This window comes from Cynocephalus volans, chromosome 11, assembly GCF_027409185.1.
Source record: "Cynocephalus volans isolate mCynVol1 chromosome 11, mCynVol1.pri, whole genome shotgun sequence".
In the NCBI taxonomy this organism is placed as follows: domain Eukaryota; kingdom Metazoa; phylum Chordata; class Mammalia; order Dermoptera; family Cynocephalidae; genus Cynocephalus; species Cynocephalus volans.
Window position 1 is genome coordinate 110,419,721 of NC_084470.1, and position 22,543 is coordinate 110,442,263.

Here is a 22,543-nt window from a genome sequence, read left to right on the forward strand (position 1 = left end):
ATCAAGTTTAGAGCAGCATTTCTTCTCCAGCATTACAACTTGGTGCAATAGCACATGGCAGTATTGGCATTTCTGATATGACTTCTTTTGGCTAGCTCAGCATTCTTAAAAAATAAATAAGTTTTTCACTCTGTGATTGAAAGGGTTAAATAGTACCAATTCATTACCACTCACAAAAGGATTTATTTTGTTCTCATAAATCAGTTTTATTCCACATTTTTATTATTCCCTTGGGTGAGCTACTCCAATTGAAATCAATACAAGTGCAAGCGACACAATCAATCTAGATATTTGATTATGGATTAGAGATCCCCAGATGTGCTTTTTAGCCAGTTGCTTTCTGACTGTCTCCCTGAAGAACTGCATATTCTTATTGGCATCTTGGAGTTATGAACATGTTTAAAAAGCAGATAATTTTCATTTGTTTACTGAATGGGAGCCTGAAGAATGAGCAAGGTTTAAAAGATAAAGACTTAAAATACGTGACTATAACATTGTTTTAAAAAACTGCTCAAATTTCTCAATATTTTTCTTAAGATAAAGTCATTTTAAATAACTTTATTCTTTCTTTTTAAAAAAGTCTGTTAATACAATTGGTGGTTTTCAGCTGCATTCTTGGGATGCTATTAGGTAAGTGATTACTTCTCATGACAGAGATGTTATGTATTTTCACACATTTATTTTGGAGCTGAATCATACCAACTGGTTCAGGTTAACAGTAGGAAAACGGTTAAGGTGAATAGAATGCCTTTGAAGGGGCGCAGGCTAGTTCTTTTCATTTCTACAATTATCCAGGCTGGAAAGCCACCATCTGGGGGATTTAAAAGAGAAAAACAGTTCAAATTTAAATTAGAGAGCAAAATTGATTAAGTTGTTTCTCTAGAGGCCAACATTTATATATCAAACTCTCTTTGCTTTACAAACAAATTTATATCTTATGATCCTTTACGTATTGAATGCTTATTTGGGGACTCATGGTACCACATTATAGTTCTCTTGCCTCTAACTCTAGCCACCTGTTCTTGGTTCATGAGCCAAATTTTTGCATAGGCACAATTAAACCATTTAGTAATAAATATTCTTGTATTTAGAATGAAGCAGTATTTGGTGCACTTTTCTGATTATTTCCTTGAAGTAAATTCCAAGGCACTGCATTTGCTTTCAGCAAATATTTTAGCCTTATTTTGCCATTTACTTATTTTTACCAGAATTTGTAAGAAGGAGATATTTCATGTTTGGGGTAAGTTACCTATCTTTGATTTTCTTCTGGAAGGCACATAACTTTGAAAGTTTTTGAGTCTTCCAGAAGCAGTTGAAAGAATGACTCCATCCTTTTTTTTTCATCCAAGGAGTAATTAGTTACTCTTCAGTTAGTCTTATTAAGTCTTTAGGACAGCAGCTCTCATTACCATAGAAGCAATGCACTTGGATTTTCATTGGCAAATTTTCTGGGCATATGGAATTAGGAGACTATCTATAGCATATTTTCTTTCTGCTTGTTTCTTTTTCAGTAATTTGCATTTATAATAGTTGAATAACAAAAGACATTCGAGGCATTAATGAAGGAATAGTGCGGGAATGTATCACAGGGCTATATCAACAAAGTGTGCTTTCCACATGCCCTGTTCCACTCTTTACAAAGAGTTTACTCAAGAAAATCAGTCTAAAAATTGGAAATAGCTCCCTTTAATCAGGAAGACAGGACATTTTTAAGGAGTAGTCTCTTCAATTGTTTAATTCAGAGGTTGGCAAACTTCTGTAAAGGACCACAGAACAAACATTTTAGGCTTTGCAGGCAATATGGTCTCAGACATAACTCTTAAATTCTACAGTTGTAGCATGATAACACCTGGAAGTATGTTTCTTTGTTCTGACAAAACTTTATTTACAAAAACAAGCAGGTAGCTAAATTTGGCCTGTAGGCTGTAGTTTGTGGAGCCCTTGTTTTCTTATAATTTGTTTACAAATTAAAATACAATTTATATAATTTCCTTGGATATTTCGAACCTCTTTGTATTCTTCTGATTGTGTAAAAATTATGAATGCTAATTTTAGAATTTATGTAGTATAGTAAAACAACATTCACTAAAATTCCACTACCAATAAATAGCTAATGTTAATAAATGGTGAACATCATTTCAGACCTTTCTCAATTCTCTGGTGGTTTCTTGGTAGCAACCAACAGAAACAAATTTGGTTAATTAAAGCAAAGGTGAATTATAGCAATGGAATTCAGCAGTTCAAAAGTTGTCAGGAGAGCTATAGAAACTGAATTGTGCAGAAACCACAAATAGCATGGCCCAAACAAGCTCTTACCTCAGGTGAGTTGTTCTAGGACACCACCACTGGCACCAATACCACCACTCAGCTGCCCTGGACAATCCCAGTTCTAGAGATACCTAGAATAATCCCCAATTAATCTTGAGCCATTGCTTCTCTCAAGCCTTATAGTCCCCAGATGAAAGCATCTGATTGGCAGCCCTATGGTCAAGTGCCCACATGATCTTTAGCTTCATGACCTTAAATTTACAAAAAAAAAAAAATAATAAATTATAGTTTTGATCATTTTCTTTCTACATATTTATTGGCTTCTCTTTGATTGTAATAATTTCTTAATCTTTTTTCTTGTTCATTAATTATGGTTATCTCAAGGCATTGTGTCATGATATTGATTTAGTTTTTAGCTGTGTCTTTTCTGTTCTTGGTTTTTTCTAATGTGTTTATTAAATACTTAATGTTTTTTTTTATTTCCAATTGATTTCTCTGGCTCTGCAATATCCTTTTTCATCTTATAAGGAATATATATCCTTTTCTCCCAGACAGCATGGTTATCTTGTCTTTTTATGTTAGAATCCTTTCCTTTCTTTTGGCTGCACGTATGCATATTTAATGTATTATTTCTTCCTTCAAATTCATCTCGCTTGTGCCTTGTATGGGCTCTGTTCAGACTTTGCATTTGTTCTGAATTTGACTCTCCTTTCTGGTGCTGGTCGGTTTTCTCTCAACCTAAACTTTGAGGGCTGAATGTTGCCATTAATGCACTTGTCTGTCGCCTAGAAGGATCAGAGTGAAAAAGAGAGTGTGGAAGGATGCATTGGGCAGAATTCTAGTTTCTCTGTCTCCTCTGAGGTCCCAGTACCTGTCCTTTGTAGCAGCACCTGCTCTGTTCATTCACAAACATCTCTTACTACTGGAATCACCATACTCTTCCCCCAGCTCAGCACAGTGTTTGGCAGGTTGGCCAGTCCTGACTGCTTTTCCTATCTCTGCAGACTCTACTCAGTTCATTTCTCTTCAGACTGAAGAGGGTTTTCCTTAGCTTATTTTCCTTCCCCTGGGAGCAGGGTTAGGAGCTGTGCTGAGCAAGAATTTACTATGTGTTTCTTCTTTTGTTAGATTTCAAAATTAATGTCATTAATTTGTTCTTTTTCTTTTGTATATTTATACCTGGAGAATTTTCAGCTGTTTTTGTTAATGTTGTTCTTCTAGTCTGTTTCCATTTTGCTAGGTATTTTGAAAGAAAAATTGTGTGACTACTTAAATTAGAAACTTTTGAAGTTTGTAATTTATTCAAAAATCTCTTCCCAGCAAGGTGATCATATCCATGGTTTAGAAACTGTAACACATAGACTCTAAGATGGTTCTGATTATCCACATGTCCTGGTGTTCATCCCCTCGTGCAACCCCCTCCCCTTGACTGTGATCAAAACCTGTGGCTTGCTTCTAACCAATAGAATATGCCAAAGAAGATGGGATATCACTTCCATACTGATAATGTTACATAACATTGTAAACCCTTGCTAGGATACTCTCTCCCTTTGATAAAGCAAGTGACTATGTTGGGGAGGGTCCTACACGGGAAGGAAATGGGGGTGAATTCAGCCAATGAGTGGCTAGTAACTGAGGGCAGCTTCCAGCCAATAGGCAGCAGGAAACTGAGATCCTCAGTCCCAACAATCTGCAACTCAGGGTACTGCCAACAACCATCTGAGCTTAGAGGGGCTCCTAGCTCATCAGAGCCTTGAGACTGTACTTCAGTCGTGGCCAGCGCCTTGATTGCAGCCTTTTGTAGACCTTGAGTAGAGGACACAGTAAGCTGTGCCCAGACTCCTGACCCACAGAAACTATGAGATGATAACTGTGTGTTGTTTTGAGCATCTACGTTTGTGGCAATACCATGACACAGCAATAGATAACTAGTACAGGAACACCCGACTGTGTGAGCATAGCAAACAAGACAGGTGGAAGCCACCAGCAGACAATGACATGATTCTCACCCAGCACTCTGCTCCCCAAATGTTGCTCTTCTTTAACGAGAGAACTGCCTCAAGCATATATATCCCAGTAATAAGAGAATTGTAAACATTTCATTAAATGAAGAATGGGCAATAGACTCTGCTATGGGATCCATAACGGCTGCCGAGTTACCCGTTTGATTGCAGCAGCGCCGAAGTCTCAGCATGCTCAGTGTTTAGACAGGCTTTTCTAGAACTCCAGAAGGAAACATTTTCCCATGATAAAATGGTCGTGTTTATGTCCAGTGTTTAGTTTGGAAGCTGGAGACAACTTTCTGTGGGAGCACATTTGCCCAAACAGCTCTTAGCTGATTGAGAAAATGGCAATAGTTTGCTCACTTGGAAAAATAACAGTTTGCCCAGATGGGGAAAGAATAAGTTAATGTAGAAAAAAAAATCTGACACTTTAGAGAACAACATGGTTGATGAAACAGAACATACTTCTCTAATTTACCACAGTCACGGTAAATCTATGAATTCACTATATATATAATATATATAACATATATACTTTTTCTTCTCTTTTTTATATATTCCTTTTCTTTTTTTTCCCCATAGACTATATTTTCAGAGCAGTTTTAGGTTCACAGAATTGATGAGCAGAAGGTACAGAGATTTCAAATATCCCCCTGCCCTATAATTTCTTCCTGATGTTAATAAAATGAGATTCATTTAGGAAAGTCTGACTGTGGTACACAGATCAAACTTGATGAAAAGAAACCGTGCTACATAGAACTTTAAAAAATGATTTTCAATATTTAGACGGGTAGTTGTGCAACATTAGGTGTACTCTTGCCCACACATTTAAAAAAAATCACAAGAGAACAAAACAAAAAGATCCTCAGAACCTATAGAGCTATCACTGATCTCACATGAGCACACTCAGGGCAAATGTTTCTGAAGCATCTTTTGGTGAATTAATGAAATATTCTATGTATTTATTCCCTGAACTACAATCATACTAGCAGAATGACCAATTTAAAGAGGAATCAAAGACGTATAGCTTTTACTAGATGACTACTAATTAAAACCACTATTCCAATAATTATTTGAATATTAATTATAAAATAAATACCCAACAACTTTCAGATCCCTACCTGTGTGAGATCTATTAGAATTATGGAATTTGGAGAACACACTTGCTTTTGGGGGGAAATAATGTAAAATATTACCTTTAAAAGAAGAATAAACAAAAGTAACTTAAATATTTCTTGATGCTATCTAGAGTGACCTAGAATTCTTAGCTCACATTAAAGGACTGATTTTCCACTTTGCCCTGAACACAATTTGATGTCATAATTTGATTTTTGTATCGGCAGAATTCTGTGAGAATGACATGGAACTGAACAACACTAAAACTGAGACCTAGATACACGAAAAATATAGCATTTTCTTTTTACAACAAGATGGGAATATTAGTCAATACCTTTGCTACCTTAAGATGTAATTGGATTTAGAAAAAGGCTCACTTAAAGCAAGACCAGGTCTGACGTATGAAATCCTCACACGGTAACAGGAATCAGTTTGGTTCGTTCGCTGTCATTTCACATTATCATCTTTGTCGAGAGACTGGATTCATGTTGTGCCGTTTTTTGCTCCTGTTCCCATCTTTGTAACATGAATAAGATGTCAGGATGTTAATGCCTGGCATACAGTATTCCAAGTGTGACGATACTGTACAGGACCATGCTGACCTTTGCAATATTATGTGTTCTGATTGGTTGTTCAATTCACCTCTTTCTCACATGTTAATAAGGCTATAAAAAGGAGAGATCTGAAATGGCCAGCCAGTCAAATTATAGAATATTGAAAAGGTCAGAGCAGTACAGCACAGAGAAAAAAAATTATGGAATATATGGTGCATTAAAATTCTTGTGACAATGATTGTAACAAGAATGGAAAAGGATACCCATTTGTGTTATTTCAGTCTGAGAACCCCATATAGGGTGGTATCCCCGGGACAGCAATCAGTTACACATCCTCACATCTTATCTGTGAAAATACTTATTTTTGCTGGGTTTTGCTTTAAAAAATTGCATTGAAAATATCCTCCTATTCAACAAATAAGAACATTAACAGTAAAATTTTCACCTTAGAAAATGGACATTAATGTTGGTAACATTTTACCAGGACCTCGCATTTAAAGCCTGAAGGAAAGATTCTTTAGAAGTGAAATCTGTTGTCCTTATGGGATTTATTTTGGCTATTTCTTCATGAAACACTTTTTTTCTTCAAAATAAAATAGGAGAGTAGGATTAACCTCCATCAAGATCCTTTAAAATGTGGAATATCCTGAAACAGCAGTTAGGAGTTTATTTAAAAATTTTACGGGATTGATACAAAACTTGTTTTGTCCTTGTGATTTGTGATGTCAGCTAATGGACAAAGAATATTTCCTTCCCCTCGTATCCTCAGTGGAAAGATAGAGAAGGAGAGAGAGAGAATGGGGGTGGAGGGATACTTAAGTCAGAAATCCTGAAGTTATTTTTCTCCAGTGTACAATAATGTTCACTCATTTTAAAAATTATTTTTATGCATATTTTAAAATTTCTTATAGAACAGCTGTATTAGATTTTGTAGTCTGTAAAGAGACATTTGTCTTCAACATTAGCTTTGCTCTTCCTGTAGATGCATTATTTCACTAATAGAGTAAATATTTTAGAGCCCAATGCTAGAATCTAAAGGCATCATTAAGAAGGATGCTAAATGTGATCTAGTTACTTTCAGAAGCAGAGGAAATGAATTCTAATCATTACTTTAAGACCCGCCTCAATATGGCTTACATAACTCCAAAATCAGTGCAGAAAAAATCAGTTATTAAATTTCGTCATGCTACAGAAGAGTCACCCAGTGATTTCTGGGCTTTACTGTCTGATAATCTCATTCGGTAGGTCTGGGGTGGAGCTCAGTATATGAATTTTTATGAGGTATCCCCAGGTGATTTTGATGTAGGTGAACCCTGGAACACTCGTATAGACAACCTCATTCTGCAAAGAGCTTTGTGCAATCCACAGTTTAAGCCCAGTGGCTCAGACCAAGCCACGGAGGCTGGAGGAGGAGACGTCAACCTAAAATCACAATTTGGATCGGGTGGGGCTTAGGGAGGGGGGAGTTGTGGTTCCAGAACAAAAAGCCTAAGTGAGTCTGCACCGTCCACTTATACTCGCAAAACGGTCAGAGATGGGGCCAACCAGACAGGAGTGGTCACCTATGATAGGAAATGCCTATCACTTTAGCATTTTCTAGCTTGATTTTTGAGGCTGAACCAATGGGTTGCATATTCCAGTCCACTGAGAGCAACACTTGAGCGTGCAGCGAAGAGTGCTGCAGCACAGCTCTCTGAAGACGGGGGTCTGAGCACTTGTGTTTTAAGACCTTTCCCCAATATTAGGAGCCCAAATTGGTAAAATTCAAAGGAAGAAAGGAAAGAAAGGGAGAATGAGGTGGAGGAAGAGCCCAAATCCGTGGATCCTGTTTTGGTTTTGAACTTGGAGATTCCTGAGCTTCCTGGAGGGTTGAAATGTCATGAGCTGCTCTAGGTCGGTGAATGGAACTGTGTGCTGGCTGCGAGAGAACATTGTACTCACTCGGCTGCGTGGTTCCTGGAGATGTACAAGTTCTTCTTTGAGCTGAGCAAAATGGTTATGTAATTGCATACTTCTCATAATTATTGAGTAATTATATACTTCTTATAATTACTGAGTAATCATTGTTCTATAACTAGAACTTAATGTTACAACTAATTGTATAATTACCATGTATTAATGTTGTTATCTGGGAAACTTAGAATAAAGTGGTACTTTATAGATTTCCCCCTGCCATGCCATTTTCAATGCCAGCAACAGTGTTTGTTTTACAGCTCAAAATTTGCTTCAAAAACAAATAAACAAAATGCAAGGAAAAAAGCTTCAGCATCTGAAATAAGTATTGTATTCTTAATGGTTCTTTTTTTGTATGTTTTAAGAGTTATTACAACACATTTCTAAAATCTGACAGAAGTGAAGCAACATTTTGAACAAAATTGCCTCCTGTACACTTTTCAGGAAAATGTCTGATGTAGAAAGTGAAAGAAATGTTACAGTGTTCAGTTGTTGCTCTTTTCTTATTTTAACCTGTAATTCTAACCTTGATCAGAACTGGTGGTGGAGGAAAGAGAGAAAATGCTATCAGGCAGAGGTCTTTTCTTAAATCTTAGACATGCTGAGATTTGAGAATGGGCTTGCTAAAGCTTTGGAAGGAGGGGGATGATGGCACCCAGGTGATAGTCCATTGAAAGTGATTCTCTTATACAGCCAGGCAGCTTCGCATTTTCTCATAGAGCTAAAAATTAGATCTTCTGACTGAAGTGGGAACATATTACTTTCCATCTCCAGTTGTTTCCCAGGATATTCTGACCAGTTCTGACTTAAAGGGGCATTACATAGAAAGAAGTCAGCCCACATCTTAAGCAAAATGAGCAAAAGATACTTCAGCTGATAATATGTTTGGAAGGAAAAGTGTTATTTCTTCCTGTCTGAACATCACGGAAAATTCTAGGACTGAAAAAAAAAAAAAAAAAACCAAACAAACAAACAAAAACCTCAAAAAAGTAAAAAGCAACTCATCAAGTGATCAATTTACATGTCTGTGCAATATTTTTACTTATGTGCATGATACTTGTGATATGGTTTTATACCATCTTAGAATATCAGTCAAGTTATTTTTATTGCTATGACCAATGAATTGGAGATGTTAATCCAGGTAACATTTTGTTCACAGAGTAGTAAAATAAAAGTATGCATATTAATGGGAGCACAGGTAATGCCTAAGAGGATCATGATGTTATAGTTCTATTTAGTACATTTAGAAACTCAAGAAAATATTCAAATAATAGCAGGAAAGATTCTTAAATATACACTAATTTTAATAATTTTCTTTTTTAATCAGCAGGTAATAACTACACTCTTCAGAACAGCACAAAAATTATGCATAGTGGTGAAGAAGCCAACCTTTGGGTGCTCATCAATGGATTAGTTCCTTTTACTAACTATACTGTACAAGTGAATGTTTCAAATAGCCAAGGCAGCTTGATAAGTGATCCTATAATGATCACAATGCCACCAGGGGGTAAGTCTATAAAAAATGTCAGCTGTCTAATTATATATAAATGCCTTAGAACTAAGTCTCCATTGAACACCTTTTTTATTGTTGGAGGTTTTTGGGTTTTTTTTTTTTTTTTTTTTTTTTTTTTTTTGAACTTAGAGGCTCAATTCTATTTCTGGTTGTTTTAGCTGTTGTTTTGTTTTGTTGAGACTTTTATTGATATTTTGTTATTGTTTTGTTGAGACTGTTTTCATCCCACACTGTGTGTACATATATACGTGTGCTGTACTCACACACACACACACACACACACACACACACACACACACACATACCTCTGGCTTTCTGCATATTAAGATTGGGAGATGCTTTTTGCTGGAGAGTTTACTTAAATTCAAAATTTATGTTTGCAATTTGAGCTTTCCTTTTCTATTACAAATGGTTCTCACTCCTGGTTTTCTGAAGAACTAGTTTAGATATATACTTATACCTTTCCATTTGGCAAAAAGGGCAGCGTGTGGGTAATAGCCAGAACAGGAAAACTCTCCTTGCACCACTAGAAAACTCCTTTAAATTCCATGTCCTCGTGGTTACAGTTCAGCAGTGACACTTTCATGTGTGAAATATGATACAGTTTGGATATTTTTATGTTAAATATTCCTGTAAAAATTGACCTAATTTATTCACAATTACCATTATTTTGATCTGCAGTCAACTTCACTCTTGTTTTAACACTTGTGGTAACTAACTGCTAAGAAGAAAACTCCCTCTTGGGTTGGTGCGTATGGCACTTGAACAGAAAGCATATCTCAAAATATTAAGAGCACGATTATCAGTTGGCCATTCAGGAATGTGTGTTTTCTGAAAACACTGAAGGAGAAGGTCCCTGGGATACCCAGTGTCTGCCCAGTAGGCCAACTTCTGGGAACCAGTGTGTTCTGGACTAAGGGAGAATGTCTTATGATAAGCAAACTTCAGGGCAGGATAAGTGCCCTCCTGAAAACAAGGAGTGTAAGAGCAACAAATGCCTCATCACTGCAAAAAACATAAGGGCAAATCTACAGTTTGTACAGAACCTCTGTCCCTAAGGAAAGATTCATTACCTGTCTTATCATAAAGCCATTCACTATTACCTACCTTTTATGACATTGTAAGAATTAATTATTGGATGTTTACTAAAACACTTGAAACTCTAAATGGCAGAAGCCACATTGTTTAAGAAAAGAATGCTTAAAAAAGAACTTTTGGGGCTAATCAACTCAGATAAGTGTCATATTTTATAAACCAATAATAAAAAAAGGAAATTGAATTTAGATAGTTGCTTATTTAAAAATTGGGACTAAAACACAAAACAAAACAACATACACACACAAAAGGCCTTGCGTATTTACAGCTTCACGTTTCACTAGTTCACATGCTAGAAGGATAGAAAATTGTGATGACTCTAAACCTTAGGGTATAATATCCTTTATTCCTTTATCCATTTAGAAACTAAAGAGTAATCAATGCTTTAATTGGGATTTAAAATTATATAGTATTATCTCTTAGCAGGATATGTGGAATATTTAATGAGTTATATATTCATTTTATGGCATTTACACCGATTTAATTTATAATTTACAGTAGTTTGCATCATATTTTAAAAATAGAGCTAATTTAATTTAGTGTTTATGTGTTTAAAAATGTATGGTCTAATAATATGCTATATACTGTACATGTACATATACACAATATATAACAAATTCAGTTATATACTGAGTTTTAATATATTCAGATGATTCACTTTAAAATAGCAAGAATAGCAAGCTCCGATTGCTAACTCAATACACACTGTGTGAATATGTCTGTCAATATAAGGGTTAATATTATGCAAACAGGACGAAATGAAAATATTGTTTTGTGGTCGTGCAGTAGAACAGAGGTAAACTGTAAAGTAGGCTTTTCTTCATCTCGGCTCTCAATGCTTATTGGTGTCGTTATTGTCATGCCGCGCAGGTTCACATTCTCAGGGCCTGATGCAATCATTCACTTCGTGTACTCAGAGATCCAGAATTTGGGAGAAGGCCCTTCACCAAAAGAAAAAGCAAATGTCTAAAGACAGTGATTTGCTAAAGTTTATTACAGCCATTAGGACATACTTTCTTTCGTCATTAGATTGTTGTTGATTACAATTAGGAAACTTATAGCTTTGAAATTATCTTTTTTATGACCTTGTGGCAGTTTAAAGGTGATACCTCATTGATTAAATAGGTTTTAGTTCATGCTTCCTTTTACTTAATGATCTGAAAACATATTATCCTGATTTACACATAAAGATCATGCTGAAAAGCATGTGGCATTTGCTAGAATATGTGTGTTTAAGTAGAATTAAATTAGTACTGAGAGTTATTAAAGAAATCTTCCATGCCTTTGTCCAGTGAACTGTGTTTCATACTGGAATGAATAATAAATGAACCGATATACAGAAGCAAACCAACTTATGAGTAGAGAAGGTTCTATGTGCTATTTACTTTTCCATTATATTTGGATTGTTATCATTATTGCCATTTCCTTGATTTCAATATTAGATCTCTTTTATAGTGATGTTGAGTCTCTAGTCTCTTTCAGTGCTGGATTATGCAAGATTTGAAATGATAATGCCCTTAGCTATGTTTTCTTCTCAATGTAGTTTAAAAATTTAATAACATGAGTAGAAGGTTTGGGCAAAAAAAAAAAAAAAAAAAGAAAGAAAGAAAAAAGAAAAGAAAAGCTACTTTTTTCTCTATCAAATATTTGCTATCAAATGTGACCTGAAAAACCCCCTTATCCCCTTTGATCTGGCCAAGTCCTACTCATTTTTTAGGTTTCATCTTAGAAACAGCATTAGAAAGTGATCTCTTGCCAGCTGAGGCTGAGATAGGGTCCATCTGTATCCGAGTACAATCATATAATATTGAAAAAGCCTTTTTAACTGACTGTTACAATCCTTAGTTGTAAGGTCCCATACAGAAGGGACTGTTCTCTTATTCACATTTCTGTCTTCAGCACCTAGACCAAACCTGACACACGGTAGGTGCAAAATGAATAACTGGTGAATTACTGAATAAATAAATAAGTCATGATAGCTTAATTACCAGTTTTAAATTGTAAGTTTACCATTGCTCAGGCCTGCCCAGGCCTGGTCTCTATCTGAGCAACCTTATATTGTAGCCAGCTGTGAAAATGTGACCATATGACCTTCTCTGCATACTACTGTCCAGTGTAGGAATGCTGTGGCCATGTAGATGTAACTGGGAGCCCAGACTGTACATAGGGGAAAAGTAGTGGAGGTAAGAAATATTCTCAAGTTGCACCAACTCATTGCTCTTTGATTCTTCCCCTACAGTGATTACTTTTCTCAGGTAAGCATAGGATAAACAGTCCTTAATTTATATAGAAATTTGGAAAGGAAAAGTAGGAGGACATGGTATGAAGAATTTTACCATGACACATCATCTCGTGGTTGATAGTTATGGAATACCTTTTATGCTAGTAGCTATCTCTGTTTTTCTGATGAGAAAAAATATAATTAAACAACATGATAAACCAAAGCTATTTGAAGATAGGAATTAAGGCAAGCAAGATGATGCTACCAATAGTACTGCACATAGACGGACAGTGGTCAATCCTGAATAGCACACATTTTTTATTTGAAAATTTCATTTTAAATATTATTTGGGCAACTGGGTAGGTTTCTCTTCTTTTCAATTATGTAGCACACTTCACCTACCTCTGTGCACTCAGATTTTTGTATTTCTACAACTACTATATTTTTAGTTGTTTGTAATAATGTAATGCTCATATGTAGCACTAAGATGCTCTTAGAAATGAAGAATATATTTAATCCAAGCTCTTGAATAGCATTACAGTAGAGGTTCAAGAGTTCTAGGAAAAGAATTAAAAAAATAAAAATGGAATCCAAATGTTAATCCATAAATATGAAACTTTCCTATGGCCTTTACTCCTTCAAGGTCTGGAGTTACTAATGGGGTTAGGATTTCAATGCTTAATGGGACTCAGTGCATTAGTGTTTTGTATGCATGGAATTCAGCATTCAGTTTAATAAGTGGTTGACATTGGTGATGTCCCTTAATTTGCTTAAATCTAATTGGCTCTTTTATCAGTCAAACCTGTATAGATTGGCAATTGATCAGAAAGGGTCAGCCATGACTCTGCATGTAGTTAAATGATGGAATCCACCAGTTAAAGTCACAGTTGCATGACAATAAGCAAAAAAAGAACAAATGGGCTTAGAGGAGGGAGGCAAAGAAGCTTAGAAGTTTTAAAGGATCTTCAAGTTCAGAACAAAGGCATTATAGAGTATATAAATTTTAAATACACTGCATTTTGCCTCCAGACTTAAACCTTTTTTTCCAGACGAACTGAAATCTTGTCTGAAACTGTCTTTGTTACATCAAAGAACTACTCGGAAAGCTAAAAGAGACAGAAGAAGCATAAAAGGGCATAGTTTAAAATGATTAGTGACAAATTCCATACTGACGAGCTAGAAACAGATTTTTTATGAAAGTTTTTTATTTTTCCAAAAGGAATAATTTTCTTCTGTTTATCTTTTTCTGAACAGATTTATTGTAACAGTGAAAGGAACTCAGAACCACCTTAGTTTGTGGACTTAATCCAGTTTTTCTCTGACAGGAAATAATTTGTCATTTATACCTTTAAGTTGATGAGAATTATTAAAATCTACACACTTCATAAAAATACTAGGATTGAGGAACCTGTTTATTTTACAAAATGTGTTATTAGAAGAATCAAAAATTGAGACACATAAAATGGTCGTGAGTGGTTCGTTTTACAGAGTGTTTTTGACCCCACTTCCCCCCTGAAAGATCAATAAAGGAAAAGGAGTGAAATCCACTAGGAATTAAACCTTAGTCATATCATAAAAGGGTAGATTTTGGAGTCAGAGAAAAATGGATTTAAATCCACCTCTTTCACTCATCGGCTGAGTGACTAGGAGCTAATCCACAAATATAACTGAGCCTTAGTTTGTTCCTCCATAAAACAGGCTGGGTGGTAATTCCCACCCAGTAGAACTGTTGGGAGGATTTAACACAGTGTATGTGAGGTGCTTAGCGCCACCGTGCCTGTCTTGGTAAACATTTGGTGCATGCTACCTGCTTTGTTTTAGTTTTCTACTAAGATCCTTTTTTTGGCCCCTGTAAGCTAAGAAATGCCCTGTAGAGAGGGCAAGTGAAAAATCAGAGTCTTTCACACAGACTGCAGAGACCAGGATGATTTTATCTTACTACATCCCTATCCCTCCCCACACTTACCCCTTAGAGTGTTGACATAAATGTGACCAGGCCAGTAACCCTGCTAAGGGGTGGTTGTGATGGGTACTGGATGATGAAGTAAGCAGGAAGGATGGGAAGTGATTTTCCTATTGAAATAGCTTTAGCATCCTCCCCCATGACCTCCGGATCATAATTTGCGAATGATTTTTACATCAAGCTCCCATTGGTTATCTTGGGATTTCAATAGGTGGAAAAGCAACACATTTTTTTCTTAATAGGACTCTCCTCTGGTATTCACATTGAGCTACTTATTGAATGCAGTTTTCATAATTATTTATCTTTAGTGTCTGTATATTTTATTTATAAAATGCTTTCATAACTTTGTTAACACTAGCCAAAAGAGAGAAATTTGAAATTTTGTGCTAAATATTTTTCACCTTTTCCTAATTGTCCTCAAATATATATTTCAAAACGTTAAGTCTGGGAATTTTAATTTTGTTTCATTTTTCACTGAGTAGGAAAAGCTTAGTCGTTGTTCAGACAATGTGCTTTTGAACAACTCCATGAAATGTTTGCTTTTGAAAATGTTAGCTTAGAATGTTTGCCCAATGATACCACTAAAAGAATAATATGTTAACCACTAATTTTTCAAGGATTGAGCTACTGAATTTATTTTTGTTTCGATTTTAGGAAACTAGAATGCTCTTTCATCTATTGCTGTGTAACAAACCACCCCAAAACCTGGCAATTTAAAACCACCGCTACCTATTCTCACACGATTGTTTGAATTGTCATGGTGGATCTCTGTTCTTAAGGAGGTTAGAATGGGCTTCTTCAGAGCATGCGAAACTCAGGGTTTTGAGAGTCAAGCCCCAATGTACACGTGCTTATGAAACCTCTGCTTGCTTCCAGGTGGTCAGAGCAAATTTCTAGGCCAAGTCAAGAGACACAGATACTGGAAGGTGTGATTTACTGGGGACCGTTAATTTAACAATCTCTCATAAATGCCTAAGTGATTGGTTTTTAGTAGATTGTGTGTGTGTGTGTGTGTGTGTGTGTGTGTGTGTACATACATGCAAGTATTGTATAGAATTTTCTATTAAAATCATCTTTTTTTGAAAGAACAATGTGCTAGCACACAAAAAAAATGGGAGAAAGCAATATACTAACTTTTTTCTTGAAGATAGAAGAAAATCTTTCCTAACATGAAAATTAATTTTGACATTTCATTTCAGCATAAAGATCAAGAAATTGATGTCAGTAGAATCTTGTTTTAAATGTTTATAGCTCAATACTAGAGGATAAACTCTGAGTTCCTCTTATATGTGAGAGATTTTAACAATCATTTTAGTTATTTCTCAAATCTAGGGCTTGGATATTCAGACTTCTGCTTGTATCTATGAGCTGTGAGGGCAGGAACTGTGATTGATCTGTATATTTTTCTAGCCCCAGTGTGTCTAACACAAAGTACTTGCTGAACAAATGAGGGACCAGAACATTTTGTGATGGTGATGACTTGAAAAATAATCATGAAAGTTTTCTTTTGCTATTGCTTTGTACTTTTACTTGGATAAACATCTTTCAGGATTGAATTCAACATTTAGGGTTAAATTTATCTTAAAATTAACTTATCTTAATCCTGTCAAGATTGCCATTGCAGTGCAGCGATAAATAATATAGGACCCTTTTGAGGTATGCTTATATGTGTGTATGTATGTGTATTTAATTCTCTGTTTTAACTACCATTTTAAATTAATTTACCTATTGTGACTGATGGTTGGACAGTTAACTAAAAACGGTGATTAAAACAGAGCATTTAAAAAGATCCAAATACATATTAAACACAACTTTAGTTTAGAACACATAATGATATATTTATTCACCAATCTTTTTATATAGGGCCAAGTAGATTTCTTAGAGTATTGATTTGCTATTAATAAAACCAGCATCTTTTATGAAAACTATATCCATAGTGCATAGTTTATGATTCCCACTTTTAAAACTCCTTCAATAGAAGAACAAAAATTTAAAGATAATTAAGGAATAATCTAATTAAAGAATCTTTCTAGGTTTTTATAATTTCTCCAGTCTTTTAGTTATATTTCCTATACTAATTTGACAGCATTATTTTATTAAGTCATCATTTTAAGTTTTACAAAGCAGTTAATTTTCATAGAAACAAGTTTCTATTATTTTACTAGTGTTCATCAGTTTCATGATATTTAATTAGATTACATAATTACAATGAAAAGCACAACTGACAGAACAGTTTTGAAAAATGCAATGACTCTTGGTAAGAGTATAATTCCACTGGTGGCTGCAGAATTTTGCCCTTGAAGTAAAGAGTAGTCAACTATCCGTGTCTGTGCATTACAGAGTAAATGGAACATTTTTATTTATCTGGCAGGTCAGTTAACAATAGGTAGGTAAAGAGAGTGTCTATAATTTAAGAGCAGTGATCCACCCTCAGAACAGCCTACCCCAGGAGGAGTGGCAGGACAGTATTATCAAATTCTTCTCTTCAGTAATGTATTACAACAGCTCTGCTTGAAAAGAAAAAGATCATTGATTACGTATCTTGAATTGATTAGGTACTGAGTCTGAGATTTTTGGCATGACTTGCTTAGTGAACTGATTTGTCTCCTTCAGTTTTTAAAGGAAAGAACTTATCTTTCTCTTCAATTTTCTAATTTAACCAAAATCCCTTTCTAAGATCTAAGAGGAATGGACTGTGGGTAGCATTATTGACCAGGCATGAGTGGGAAAAATAGTAGTATTTTATTACACGATCCCCAAAAGAATTAGGAGCAATTAAAACATCAAAAAACAGGATAGACAAACAGGAAAGAAAGAATGAAAGAAAAAGGAAGGAAGGAAGGAGGGAGGGTCACAAATGTAAACCCCATGGCATCTGGCACTCACCTCATTGGCTGTAGCACTGAGAAGTGTAAAATATTCTTATGCCTTTTAAAGTCTACTTAGTACAATGTCAAATTGCTACTTTTAAAAAATTAAATTAATAGTTCTCAAAAGTGGAGAAGTTTGCTTGCCATGTGCAAATATAGAGCCTGTCAGCGTGTGTATTCTGTCTTCATCTGCTCTGTAACCACTTTAGTTCACTTGCAATGTGTAAGTAAACACCTTCAACATGCAGGTGGCCCCGGGTATCTTAAAAGTTGAAAGAGTGAAAAAGAAAATTAAAAAATACGCTGTAGTTTAGAAATTGGAATAAACATAGCCTAAGATGGTATATTACCTTACTTACAGGGTGGAAGGAAAGATGAGATTAACTGCCTTTTGTAATGTAAAAGCCACAATGAAGATATAGGAATGGCATTCTCTAAAACAACGTATACCACCACATAAACAGATGGTTTGTCTGTACCTTCAGTATATTAAAAGCTACACAATTTATATTACATCCAATTCATATGAATCTTTAGAATAGATGTGCATAATGTTTTACTTCTGTGTATATCTTCCAAATGTGCTATTTTTCTTGTGAAAAAATCAACCCGTTCAAGGCAATAAAGCAGGTGGATTCAACAAATAAAAAGTATTTAAATTCTTAATAAAATAAATAGTGTACTTTTGAAAACATATATCAGGCCATTTACTTTAACCCATGCTTTCTCCCAAGTTATGTTATGAGAATAGAATCTTTTATGACTGTCTTAAACATGCTCTCAAATCCTTTTATGAACATCCTTACCCTTACCTTTTTGGAACTGATAGTTTGCTGGTGTGTGTGTGTGTGTGTGTGTGTGTGTGTGTGTGTGTGTGTGTGTGTGTGTGTGTGTGTGTGTGTGTGTGTGTGTGTGTGTGTGTTGTAAAATTACATACCATAGGCCAACGAGAGGGATAAATTTATATTTCATAATTTGTGAAATGTTCTTCACTTTTCATATTCACCATCTTGACAATGAACTTCCTGCTTATAAAAACACTTTAGAAAGGGACTAACTTCTGAGCCATGTGGAAAGGAGCAGGGAACTTTGAAGGGTGCTTACCATGGACTCGGCAAGCCTCCAGCAAAGGGCTGCCAGGTTTCCACGTTTGCATACTCTCAAGTGGCTTATGTAGAAACACAGTCGCCCACATACACAATTAAGTGCTAGCTTTACAGCATCCTGGGGCAAGACAGAGAAACTAAAAAAAAAAAAAAAAAAAAAAAAAAGAATTAAAATCACATATTTCCTACTTTACCCGGGGAAAGTGGTGGGAAGTATTTTTCCTTTAAGTTCCATTGATATTAAAAAATCATACTTTGAAAACGAATAAGTACAATTCCCCTTTCTGTTTTTTTATCTTGGAAGAAAGATTTATCTATAACTTTAAAGTTAAAAAAAAATTATTTCTGTCTGACTGGCTCTGCAGTTTGAAAGCAACTTGAAGTTTTATTTGAATTCATATAGTGACCTAAAGAGATTTTTGCTTTATATCTTAAAAATAACCTCTTATTCCTTTATTTTTCCTTTTTTATCATAGACAGACCATATGCCTGACTTGCATAAAATTCTATAAACATATACCTGCCTGTATAAATATTCTTATAAAACTAAGACAATTCTTAATGTATCTTAGATACTTAGACACCATATTTCCAATCTCCTTTGCTTAGCAACATCAAGAAAATCCCTGTTGTATCTCTATAAAGGGGTGTAGACCACCCAGAATCTAAAGGTTCTAGAGTGCTGTGAAAACTTAATGAAGAATAAATTGTCACAACGGTGAGAGGATTCCCCACAACTGTTATAATATTCATGATTGTTAATTAATTGGGACAATTGAAACGGGAAATGGGAGGGTATCTATGAAATGAAATAAATCATTCCCTCACACTTGGATGATCATTTTGGACCTTACACTGTCTTCCATTTATTTAAGTGTTTCATACGCATGTGTCATGTCTTATCTCTTAGTCTGTAAATTCACGGTGTGGACAGAATGAACAGATGCATGGCAGTGTATGGAGGAGTCATAGCTGGTCTTTTCTGGTGATGTCATTTGATCCCTTGAATTTAACTCTGCCTAAAACCAACTCTTTCTCTCGATTTTTCTACTATGGGAGTCAATTAACCCCTTTAACCATTTAAGCCTCTATGAGTCGTACTTTCTGTCACTAGAAAAAAAAGCATTTGAACTACAGATGCTTGAGAGAAAGGAAAAGGAGTAGATAAGGGAATATTTAGAGAAGGCTTGTAACTTCTGGAAAATCATACCAAACTTTGTCTGTGTAACATATGTGTCAGCTTTGTCGGAGGAACCTTCAAGAAGCAAACCTGATGTGAAGTACAAAAATAATGTCTGAAACTGTGGAGCTGCTGACCACTTTGTGAATCTGACCCTCAGAGCCACTTCATTTGGCAATCTTCTGGAGCACGTCTCTGCTTTCAAGTTTCAGAGCCCTGAGTTCTAGCAATAGCTCTTGCACTAATTAGCTCTTTGGTCTGACTTAAGTAACTTACACTTACTGTAATGCAGGTTTCTCATATCTGAAATGGCAGACTTGAACTAGATCAGAGGTTCCCACACTGTGATCCCAGACTAGGAGCATCGGCATTACCTGCAACTTGTTTGAAATGCAGATTCTTAAGCCCCACCGTCAACCTACTGGATCAGAAACTCTGAGGGTGGGGCCAAGCAATCTATATTTTAACAACCTCCCCCCCACCCTGGTCATTTGGATGCATACCCAAGTTGGGAAACCACTGAACTATATTATCTTTAAAATACCTTCAAAGCAAAGATATTGTATGATCTTGTCTATGACACTATTCCATGCTTATAATTGGGACACAGAATTACTGAGGAAAAAGAGGTAGAATAGGCTCCTCTTCTCAACTTATCCTTGAATATAGAAGCACGATTCTTAGGGCCAAAGCCCTTTCCATTGTAAGGAAGCGATCGTGTTGCTCATAGTCTTCCTGAACAGGACAGAAGATACTGTGAATAACCAATTCCAGATGCTGAGTTCTACTTGTGCACCAGAAAGCACCAGGCACCATGTCAGATGTTCCTTGAGGAACACTAACTGGCCCTAATGTGAAGACACTGTCAGCTCAATTTCCTCTGCTCTTCGATTCCTTCACAGAACATCTGTTATAAGGAACTCCATGTAACTAAAACCTGAGTCTCTTCCCTTTTCTTTAATGAGCACCTTGTGGCTACACATCCTGTGTAGGGTTTTGAAATATGTGTCCTCAAGTCAGTTACATCTTTATCCTGGATTCCAGGGTTTGCTGGCTGTTAGACCTCATAGTTAAGATGTTTCCTTTTAGGAGTTCACAAATGCAACTCAGCAGAGTAGGCTGACATAGTTTCCAGTTGCTGAGAGAACAATTAAGGTCATGTAATCTTATATTTGATTAAAAAGAGCTTTTGGTTGTAGTGATCACTCATACCAACATAGCATTTAGTAGGTGCAGGTGCTGTTTTGCATGTAATAACTCATTTAATTCTCACAAGCTCCATAAGAAAAGTCTCCCTTGTCTCCATAAGGGAAGTGCTATTATTATTTCTATTTACACTTGAGGAAGTTAAGAAGACAATGACGTGCAACTAGCACGTTAGGTCGTAAAACTAGTAAAAGACAAAAACCGTATTCAAACCAGGAGACTGACTACAGAAGCCTGGTTCTGAGCCACTACGCCCTAGTGTTTATTTGAAGTGCCTTTCACTGACTGCTCATATGCTCTTATCACGGAGAGAACACAGATGTCTAGGCCCCACTGGCTAACAGGGGTCTGAAGAAGTGACCTAACTCTACAGCTGAGACAAATGTAATTTCAAGGGCATGGTCTGGTTGAGCTATCGGATGGTCAACATCTCTTGCAAATGGGCTGTAGAGCCGTCCTCAATTAGCTACATAATCCATACCCTTAAGTTTACAGTCTAATGAGAGAAAACAACTCAGTTAAAATCCATTTTTACAGCCTTACAAAAAAAGCCTTCAGCAGAAGTAATATTATGTGGTGTACGCTTTTTGTGTCAGAAGCAAACATACAACCGGGTGGACCTATCCTTTCCCAGCGTGGCTGCAAGTACTTCCTTGCCCACCTAGAATTTTGACCAACTTCTTTTATACTCACCCATGAACTTTTACAATAAACTCTAATTAAAAGAAGACAATGCTAAACTGGCCCTCATATTTATCTGTTTAGGAGAAAAGATTCATAACTTTTCTAAAATTATTTCTTTTTCTGTACTTTTAGCTCCTGAGTGGTTTGTGAGTTATAATGTACACTTTCTTTGGCTTGTGATAGAAAATTTAGGTTTGCTGATTTGATTTGCAGTTGCAGAAGGTTTTGTGTAGGTGTGGGGCAGAAAATTTCATTAGAATGTGTTCAAATACATTTCCCCCAAATATTAGTGTCTAATGGTAGTGTCATTATTGTTAATTACAAAGTTGTCCTCTCTTTGGGCCTATATTAAAATTGAATTATATGTGTTAATGTCCTCTATATCTCAAGGGAAATGAATAGATGTGATCTTCTGGTTGTACATAATTTGAGCTTTTGTAAAGAGAGATTTAATTTATCTAATCATATTAATTTTGAAAACTGAAAAAACTTCATTAGAAAAAAGCTGGAAAGCCTATATTTGTAAAATGAATGAATGAATCTTTTTCTCCTTATACTAAAATACTCTTATGGCAGAGGGAACACAGATGTCTAGGCCCCCACAGGTTAACGGGGATCTGAAGAAGGGACTTAACTCTACACTATACTAAAAAGATTTTCCACGGTCAAGTTAAAAATACTACAGTCAGGTGAGGACACTCATTCACAGGGGAAATATTCTAGAACCCACTAGTGTGAACAGTGTGAATATATGCAAAATTGTTCCCTGGAATGGTCACAGGAATGACATCTGTGACCCCTGGACCATCAT

The 22,543-nt window shown here is 35.7% G+C and overlaps 1 protein-coding gene across 1 annotated transcript in view; it reads left to right on the plus strand.

The window, feature by feature from the left end:
• Nucleotides 1-22,543, plus strand: part of USH2A (usherin) — a 763,885-nt gene that overhangs the window by 455,151 nt on the left and 286,191 nt on the right. Inside the window, exon 37 of the mRNA XM_063114845.1 lies at nucleotides 9,222-9,401. Coding sequence (XP_062970915.1) covers nucleotides 9,222-9,401 — 180 coding nt within the window. The remainder of the gene's footprint in view (nucleotides 1-9,221; nucleotides 9,402-22,543) is intronic.